The sequence below is a fragment of the Hyla sarda genome, unplaced genomic scaffold (assembly GCF_029499605.1).
Source record: "Hyla sarda isolate aHylSar1 unplaced genomic scaffold, aHylSar1.hap1 scaffold_1639, whole genome shotgun sequence".
In the NCBI taxonomy this organism is placed as follows: Eukaryota; Metazoa; Chordata; class Amphibia; order Anura; family Hylidae; genus Hyla; species Hyla sarda.
The window spans coordinates 68944-78780 of NW_026608276.1; the positions used below are offsets into that span (position 1 = coordinate 68944).

Consider the following 9837-nt stretch of genomic DNA (forward strand, 5'->3'; position numbering starts at 1 on the left):
CTATAGTGTCAGCACTCCTGACTGTGACATCACTGCTGTGTGGGGGAAGGCTTCTCTACAGTGTCAGCACTCCTGACTGTGACATCACTGCTGTGTGGGGGAAGGCTTCTCTATAGTGTCAGCACTCCTGACTGTGACCTCACTACTGTGCGGGGGAAGGCTTCTCTACGGTGTATGCACTCCTGACTGTGACATCACTGCTGTGCGGGGGAAGGCTTCTCTACAGTGTCAGCACTCCTGACTGTGACATCATTGCTGTGCGGGGGAGGGCTTCTCTATAGTGTCAGCACTCCTGACTGTGACATCATTGCTGTGCGGGGGAAGGCTTCTCTACAGTGTCAGCACTCCTGACTGTGACATCACTGCTGTGTGGGGGAAGGCTTCTCTATAGTGTCAGCACTCCTGACTGTGACATCATTGCTGTGCGGGGGAAGGCTTCTCTATAGTGTCAGCACTCCTGACTGTGACATCACTGCTGTGCGGGGGAAGGCTTCTCTACAGTGTCAGCACTGCTGACTGTGACATCACTGCTGTGCGGGGAAAGGCTTCTCTATAGTGTCAGCACTCCTGACTGTGACATCACTGCTGTGCGGGGGAGGGCTTCTCTATAGTGTCTGCACTCCTGACTGTGACATCACTGCTGTGCGGGGAGGGCTTCTCTATAGTGTCAGCACTCCTGACTGTGACATCACTGCTGTGCGGGGGAGGGCTTCTCTACGGTGTCAGCACTCCTGACTGTGACCTCACTGCTGTGCGGGGGAAGGCTTCTCTACGGTGTCTGCACTCCTGACTGTGACATCACTGCTGTGCGGGGGAAGGCTTCTCTACAGTGTCAGCACTCCTGACTGTGACATCACTGCTGTGTGGGGGAAGGCTTCTCTATAGTGTCAGCACTCCTGACTGTGACATCACTGCTGTGCGGGGGAGGGCTTCTCTACAGTGTCAGCACTCCTGACTGTGACATCACTGCTGTGCGGGGGAAGGCTTTTCTATAGTGTCAGCACTCCTGACTGTGACATCACTTATGTGCGGGGGAAGGCTTCTCTATAGTGTCAGCACTCCTGACTGTGACATCACTGCTGTGCGGGGGAGGGCTTCTCTATAGTGTCTGCACTCCTGACTGTGACATCACTGCTGTGCGGGGGAAGGCTTCTCTACAGTGTCAGCACTGCTGACTGTGACATCACTGCTGTGCGGGGGAGGGCTTCTTTATAGTGTCTGCACTCCTGACTGTGACATCACTGCTGTGCGGGGGAAGGCTTCTCTATAGTGTCAGCACTCCTGACTGTGACATCACTGCTGTGTGGGGGAAGGCTTCTCTATACTGTCAGCACTCCTGACTGTGACATCACTGCTGTGCGGGGGAAGGCTTCTCTATAGTGTCAGCACTCCTGACTGTGACATCACTGCTGTGCGGGGAAAGGCTTCTCTATAGTGTCAGCACTCCTGACTGTGACATCACTGCTGTGCGGGGGAAGGCTTCTCTATAGTGTCAGAATTCCTGACTGTGACATCACTGCTGTGCGGGGGAAGGCTTCTCTATAGTGTCAGCACTCCTGACTGTGACATCACTGCTGTGCGGGGGAGGGCTTCTCTATAGTGTCAGCACTCCTGACTGTGACATCATTGCTGTGCGGGGGAAGGCTTCTCTATAGTGTCAGCACTCCTGACTGTGACATCACTTATGTGCGGGGGAGGGCTTCTCTATAGTGTCAGCACTCCTGACTGTGACATCACTTCTGTGCGGGGGAAGGCTTCTCTACAGTGTCAGCACTCCTGACTGTGACATCACTGCTGTGCGGGGGAAGGCTTCTCTACAGTGTCAGCACCCCTGACTGTGACATCACTTCTGTGCGGGGGAAGGCTTCTCTATAGTGTCAGCACTCCTGACTGTGACATCACTGCTGTGCGGGGGGAAGGCTTCTCTATAGTGTCAGCACTCCTGACTGTGACATCACTGCTGTGCGGGGGAAGGCTTCTCTATAGTGTCAGCACTCCTGACTGTGACATCACTGCTCTGCGGGGGAAGGCTTCTCTATAGTGTCAGCACTCCTGACTGTGACATCACTGCTGTGCGGGGGAAGGCTTCTCTATAGTGTCAGCACTCCTGACTGTGACATCACTGCTGTGTGGGGGAAGGCTTCTCTATAGTGTCAGCACTCCTGACTGTGACATCACTGCTGTGCGGGGAAAGGCTTCTCTATAGTGTCAGCACTCCTGACTGTGACATCACTGCTGTGCGGGGAAAGGCTTCTCTATAGTGTCAGCACTCCTGACTGTGACATCACTGCTGTGTGGGGGAAGGCTTCTCTACAGTGTCAGCACTCCTGACTGTGACATCACTGCTGTGCGGGGAGGGCTTCTCTATAGTGTCAGCACTCCTGACTGTGACATCACTGCTCTGCGGGGGAAGGCTTCTCTATAGTGTCAGCACTCCTGACTGTGACATCACTGCTGTGCGGGGGAAGGCTTCTCTATAGTGTCAGCACTCCTGACTGTGACATCACTGCTGTGCGGGGGAAGGCTTCTCTACAGTGTCAGCACTCCTGACTGTGACATCACTGCTGTGCGGGGGAGGGCTTCTCTATAGTGTCAGCACTCCTGACTGTGACATCACTGCTGTGCAGGGAGGGCTTCTCTATAGTGTCAGCACTCCTGACTGTGACATCACTGCTGTGCGGGGAGGGCTTCTCTATAGTGTCAGCACTCCTGACTGTGACATCACTGCTGTGCGGGGGAAGGCTTCTCTACAGTGTCAGCACTCCTGACTGTGACATCACTGCTGTGTGGGGGAAGGCTTCTCTATAGTGTCAGCACTCCTGACTGTGACATCATTGCTGTGCGGGGGAAGGCTTCTCTATAGTGTCAGCACTCCTGACTGTGACATCACTGCTGTGCGGGGGAGGGCTTCTCTATAGTGTCAGCACTCCTGACTGTGACATCACTGCTGTGCGGGGGAAGGCTTCTCTACAGTGTCAGCACTCCTGACTGTGACATCACTGCTGTGTGGGGGAAGGCTTCTCTATAGTGTCAGCACCCCTGACTGTGACATCACTGCTGTGCGGGGGAGGGCTTCTCTATAGTGTCAGCACTCCTGACTGTGACATCACTGCTGTGCGGGGAGGGCTTCTCTACAGTGTCAGCACTCCTGACTGTGACATCACTGCTGTGTGGGGGAAGGCTTCTCTACAGTGTCAGCACTCCTGACTGTGACATCACTGCTGTGCGGGGGAAGGCTTCTCTACAGTGTCAGCACTCCTGACTGTGACATCACTGCTGTGCGGGGGAAGGCTTCTCTACAGTGTCAGCACTCCTGACTGTGACATCACTGCTGTGCGGGGGAAGGCTTCTCTACAGTGTCAGCACTCCTGACTGTGACATCACTGCTGTGCGGGGAGGGCTTCTCTACAGTGTCAGCACTCCTGACTGTGACATCACTGCTGTGTGGGGGAAGGCTTCTCTATAGTGTCAGCACTCCTGACTGTGACATCACTGCTGTGCGGGGAGGGCTTCTCTACAGTGTCAGCACTCCTGACTGTGACATCACTGCTGTGCGGGGGAGGGCTTCTCTATAGTGTCAGCATTCCTGACTGTGACATCACTGCTGTGCGGGGAGGGCTTCTCTATAGTGTCAGCACTCCTGACTGTGACATCACTGCTGTGCGGGGAGGGCTTCTCTACAGTGTCAGCACTCCTGACTGTGACATCACTGCTGTGCGGGGAGGGCTTCTCTACATTCAGGCAGTCTGTCTTGTACTGTGGTTGATGTTGTGTCTCTTGTCTGACCAGATACTCTCACAGCTCACACGTCATTGGTCACAGACTGATTCTGGTTGGGGGGATCTGGATTCATGCTCGGGGGGTCCCCGGACTAACTGTGGTGGATCTGATCAGCGGCCACGTCTGCGAGTACCAGATCAACTCTGTGAGTATTAACCCCCTCAACATTTACTCCTCCTGTCCTCCTCCTGTCGTCCTCCTCACCTCCTGTACTCATCTCCTCCTCCTCACCTCCTGTCCTCATCTCCTCCTCCTGTCCTCATCTCCTCCTCCTCACCTCCTGTCCTCATCTCCTCCTCACCTCCTGTCCTCATCTCCTCCTCACCTCCTGTCCTCATCTCCTCCTCCTGTCCTCATCTCCTCCTCCTCACCTCCTGTCCTCATCTCCTCCTCACCTCCTGTCCTCATCTCCTCCTCCTGTCCTCATCTCCTCCTCCTCACCTCCTGTCCTCATCTCCTCCTCCTCACCTCCTGTCCTCATCTCCTCCTCCTGTCCTCATCTCCTCCTCCTCACCTCCTGTCCTCATCTCCTCCTCCTCACCTCCTGTCCTCATCTCCTCCTCCTCACCTCCTGTCCTCCTCCTCTACCTCCTGTTCTCATCTCCTCTTCCTCCTGTCCTCCTCCTCCTCTTCCTCCTGTCCTCCTCCTCCTCTTGTCCTCCTCCTACTCCTGTCCTCTTCCTCCTGTCCTCCTCCTCCTGATCCCTCCTCCTCCTCCTGACCCCTCCTCCTCCTCCTGGCCGCCCCTCCTCCTCCTGACCCCTCCTCCTCCTCCTGACCCCTCCTCCTCCTCCTGACCCCTCCTCCTCCTCCTGACCCCTCCTCCTCCTCCTGACCCCTCCTCCTGTCCTCCTCTGTCCTCCTCTGTCCTCCTCCTCCTCTGTCCTCCTGTCCTCCTCTGTCCTCCTCTGTCCTCCTCCTCCTCTGTCCTCCTCCTGTCCTCCTCTGTCCTCCTCCTCCTCCTCCTCCTGACCCCTCCTCCTGTCCTCCTGTCCTCCTCTGTCCTCCTCCTCCTCTGTCCTCCTCCTCCTCCTCCTCCTCCTGTCCTCCTCTCTCCTCCTCCTCCTCTGTCCTCCTCCTCCTCCTCCTGTCCTCCTCTGTCCTCCTCTGTCCTCCTCCTCCTCTGTCCTCCTCCTCCTCCTGTCCTCCTCTGTCCTCCTCCTGTCCTCCTCCTCCTCTGTCGTCCTCCTCCTCCTCCTCCTCTGTCCTCCTCCTCCTCCTCCTGTCCTCCTCTGTCCTCCTCCTCCTCCTCCTCCTGACCCCTTCCTCTCTTTCTCCCTCCCGCAGACCCCTGTGGAGTGGCCCCTGATGCTGCACGGTCACAGCTCTGTTCTCCTTCCTGACGGGCAGTGCGTGTTGGTCCTCGGTGGAGGTGGAACCTGCTTCTCCTTTGGGACTCACCTGAATAAGCGGCCGGTGATGTTGGAGCTGCCAAGTACCATGTGACCAGAGTACCATGTGACCAGAGTACCATGTGGCCAGAGTAGCATGTGGCCAGAGTACCATGTGGCCAGAGTACCATGTGGCCAGAGTAGCATGTGGCCAGAGTACCATGTGGCCAGAGTAGCATGTGACCAGAGTACCATGTGGCCAGAGTAGCATGTGACCAGAGTACCATGTGACCAGAGTACCATGTGACCAACCAGAGCTGAATGAACTACAACACCAAGCTGGAGCTTCTACAGTGTGGACAGTATGTAGGGGGCTCTGTTGTGAGGTGTATAGTATGTAGGGGGCTCTGTTGTGAGGTGTATAGTATGTAGGGGGCTCTGTTGTGTGGTGTATGGTATGTAGGGGGCTCTGTTGTGAGGTGTATAGTATGTAGGGGGCTCTGTTGTGTGGTGTATAGTATGTAGGGGGCTCTGTTGTGTGGTGTATGGTATGTAGGGGGCTCTGTTGTGTGGTGTATGGTATGTAGGGGGCTCTGTTGTGTGGTGTATGGTATGTAGGGGGCTCTGTTGTGTGGTGTATGGTATGTAGGGGGCTCTGTTGTGAGGTGTATAGTATGTAGGGGGCTCTGTTGTGTGGTGTATAGTATGTAGGGGGCTCTGTTGTGGTGGTGTATGGTATGTAGGGGGCTCTGTTGTGTGGTGTATGGTATGTAGGGGGCTCTGTTGTGTGGTGTATGGTATGTAGGGGGCTCTGTTGTGAGGTGTATAGTATGTAGGGGGCTCTGTTGTGTGGTGTATGGTATGTAGGGGGCTCTGTTGTGTGGTGTATTGTCTGTAGGGGGCTCTGTTGTGAGGTGTATGGTATGTAGGGGGCTCTGTTGTGAGGTGTATAGTATGTAGGGGGGCTCTGTTGTGTGGTGTATGGTATGTAGGGGGCTCTGTTGTGTGGTGTATAGTATGTAGGGGGCTCTGTTGTGTGGTGTATGGTATGTAGGGGGCTCTGTTGTGAGGTGTATGGTATGTAGGGGGCTCTGTTGTGTGGTGTATGGTATGTAGGGGGCTCTGTTGTGTGGTGTATGGTATGTAGGGGGCTCTGTTGTGTGGTGTATGGTATGTAGGGGGCTCTGTTGTGTGGTGTATAGTATGTAGGGGGCTCTGTTGTGTGGTGTATGGTATGTAGGGGGCTCTGTTGTGTGGTGTATGGTATGTAGGGGGCTCTGTTGTGTGGTGTATGGTATGTAGGGGGCTCTGTTGTGTGGTGTATGGTATGTAGGGGGCTCTGTTGTGTGGTGTATGGTATGTAGGGGGCTCTGTGGTGTGGTGTATGGTATGTAGGGGGCTCTGTTGTGTGGTGTATGGTATGTAGGGGGCTCTGTTGAGTGGTGTATGGTATGTAGGGGGCTCTGTTGTGTGGTGTATGGTATGTAGGGGGCTCTGTTGTGTGGTGTATAGTATGTAGGGGGCTCTGTTGTGTGGTGTATGGTATGTAGGGGGCTCTGTTGTGTGGTGTATGGTATGTAGGGGGCTCTGTTGTGAGGTGTATAGGTATGTAGGGGGCTCTGTTGTGTGGTGTATAGTATGTAGGGGGCTCTGTTGTGTGGTGTATGGTATGTAGGGGGCTCTGTTGTGTGGTGTATGGTATGTAGGGGGCTCTGTTGTGTGGTGTATGGTATGTAGGGGCTCTGTGTGGGTATGTATGTAGGGGGCTCTGTTGTGTGGTGTATGGTATGTAGGGGGCTCTGTTGTGTGGTGTATGGTATGTAGGGGGCTCTGTTGTGTGGTGTATGGTATGTAGGGGGCTCTGTTGTGTGGTGTATGGTCTGTAGGGGGCTCTGTTGTGTGGTGTATAGTATGTAGGGGGCTCTGTTGTGTGGTGTATGGTATGTAGGGGGCTCTGTTGTGTGGTGTATGGTATGTAGGGGGCTCTGTTGAGTGGTGTATGGTATGTAGGGGGCTCTGTTGTGTGGTGTATGGTATGTAGGGGGCTCTGTTGTGAGGTGTATAGTTATGTAGGGGGCTCTGTTGTGTGGTGTATAGGTATGTAGGGGGCTCTGTTGTGAGGTGTATAGTATGTAGGGGGCTCTGTTGTGTGGTGTATGGTATGTAGGGGGCTCTGTTGTGAGGTGTATGGTATGTAGGGGGCTCTGTTGTGTGGTGTATGGTATGTAGGGGGCTCTGTTGTGTGGTGTATGGTATGTAGGGGGCTCTGTTGTGTGGTGTATAGTATGTAGGGGGCTCTGTTGTGTGGTGTATGGTATGTAGGGGGCTCTGTTGTGTGGTGTATGGTATGTAGGGGGCTCTGTTGTGAGGTGTATGGTATGTAGGGGGCTCTGTTGTGAGGTGTATAGTATGTAGGGGGCTCTGTTGTGTGGTGTATAGTATGTAGGGGGCTCTGTTGTGTGGTGTATAGTATGTAGGGGGGCTCTGTTGTGTGGTGTATGGTATGTAGGGGGCTCTGTTGTGTGGTGTATAGTATGTAGGGGGCTCTGTTGTGTGGTGTATAGGTATGTAGGGGGCTCTGTTGTGTGGTGTATGGTATGTAGGGGGCTCTGTTGTGTGGTGTATGGTATGTAGGGGGCTCTGTTGTGTGGTGTATAGTATGTAGGGGGCTCTGTTGTGTGGTGTATAGGTATGTAGGGGGCTCTGTTGTGTGGTGTATAGGTATGTAGGGGGCTCTGTTGTGTGGTGTATAGGTATGTAGGGGGCTCTGTTGTGTGGTGTATAGGTATGTAGGGGGCTCTGTTGTGTGGTGTATGGTATGTAGGGGGCTCTGTTGTGTGGTGTATGGTATGTAGGGGGCTCTGTTGTGTGGTGTATGGTATGTAGGGGGCTCTGTTGTGTGGTGTATGGTATGTAGGGGGCTCTGTTGTGTGGTGTATGGTATGTAGGGGGCTCTGTTGTGTGGTGTATGGTATGTAGGGGGCTCTGTTGTGTGGTGTATGGTATGTAGGGGGCTCTGTTGTGTGGTGTATGGTATGTAGGGGGCTCTGTTGTGTGGTGTATAGGTATGTAGGGGGCTCTGTTGTGTGGTGTATGGTATGTAGGGCTTGGTATGTAGGGGGCTCTGTTGTGTGGTGTATGGTATGTAGGGGGCTCTGTTGTGTGGTGTATGGTATGTAGGGGGCTCTGTTGTGTGGTGTATGGTATGTAGGGGGCTCTGTTGTGTGGTGTATGGTATGTAGGGGGCTCTGTTGTGTGGTGTATGGTATGTAGGGGGCTCTGTTGTGTGGTGTATGGTATGTAGGGGGCTCTGTTGTGTGGTGTATGGTATGTAGGGGGCTCTGTTGTGTGGTGTATGGTATGTAGGGGGCTCTGTTGTGTGGTGTATGGTATGTAGGGGGCTCTGTTGTGTGGTGTATGGTATGTAGGGGGGCTCTGTTGTGTGGTGTATGGTATGTAGGGGGCTCTGTTGTGTGGTGTATGGTATGTAGGGGGCTCTGTTGTGTGGTGTATGGTATGTAGGGGGCTCTGTTGTGTGGTGTATGGTATGTAGGGGGCTCTGTTGTGTGGTGTATGGTATGTAGGGGGCTCTGTTGTGTGGTGTATGGTATGTAGGGGGCTCTGTTGTGTGGTGTATGGTATGTAGGGGGCTCTGTTGTGTGGTGTATGGTATGTAGGGGGCTCTGTTGTGTGGTGTATGGTATGTAGGGGGCTCTGTTGTGTGGTGTATGGTATGTAGGGGGCTCTGTTGTGTGGTGTATGGTATGTAGGGGGCTCTGTTGTGTGGTGTATGGTATGTAGGGGGCTCTGTTGTGTGGTGTATGGTATGTAGGGGGCTCTGTTGTGTGGTGTATGGTATGTAGGGGGCTCTGTTGTGTGGTGTATGGTATGTAGGGGGCTCTGTTGTGTGGTGTATGGTATGTAGGGGGCTCTGTTGTGTGGTGTATGGTATGTAGGGGGCTCTGTTGTGTGGTGTATGGTATGTAGGGGGCTCTGTTGTGTGGTGTATGGTATGTAGGGGGCTCTGTTGTGTGGTGTATGGTATGTAGGGGGCTCTGTTGTGTGGTGTATGGTATGTAGGGGGCTCTGTTGTGTGGTGTATGGTATGTAGGGGGGCTCTGTTGTGTGGTGTATGGTATGTAGGGGGCTCTGTTGTGTGGTGTATGGTATGTAGGGGGCTCTGTTGTGTGGTGTATGGTATGTAGGGGGCTCTGTTGTGTGGTGTATGGTATGTAGGGGGCTCTGTTGTGTGGTGTATGGTATGTAGGGGGCTCTGTTGTGTGGTGTATGGTATGTAGGGGGCTCTGTTGTGTGGTGTATAGGTATGTAGGGGGCTCTGTTGTGTGGTGTATGGTATGTAGGGGGCTCTGTTGTGTGGTGTATGGTATGTAGGGGGCTCTGTTGTGTGGTGTATGGTATGTAGGGGGGCTCTGTTGTGTGGTGTATGGTATGTAGGGGGCTCTGTTGTGTGGTGTATAGTATGTAGGGGGCTCTGTTGTGTGGTGTATAGGTATGTAGGGGGCTCTGTTGTGTGGTGTATGAGTATGTAGGGGGCTCTGTTGTGTGGTGTATAGTATGTAGGGGGCTCTGTTGTGTGGTGTATGGTATGTAGGGGGCTCTGTTGTGAGGTGTATAGTATGTAGGGGGCTCTGTTGTGTGGTGTATAGTATGTAGGGGGGCTCTGTTGTGAGGTGTATAGTATGTAGGGGGCTCTGTTGTGTGGTGT

General features: G+C 53.9%; 1 protein-coding gene across 1 annotated transcript in view; it reads left to right on the top strand.

Annotated features, from left to right (window-relative positions):
- The window catches only part of LCMT2 (leucine carboxyl methyltransferase 2), a gene marked incomplete at its 5' end in the record, with an annotated part of 63622 nt that extends 58387 nt beyond the window's left edge, over nucleotides 1-5235 (top strand). Inside the window, 2 exons of the mRNA XM_056552485.1 lie at nucleotides 3790-3925; nucleotides 5068-5235. Of these exons, the coding sequence (XP_056408460.1) occupies nucleotides 3790-3925; nucleotides 5068-5226 (295 nt within the window). The remainder of the gene's footprint in view (nucleotides 1-3789; nucleotides 3926-5067) is intronic.
- Nucleotides 5236-9837: the final 4602 nt, after the last annotated feature.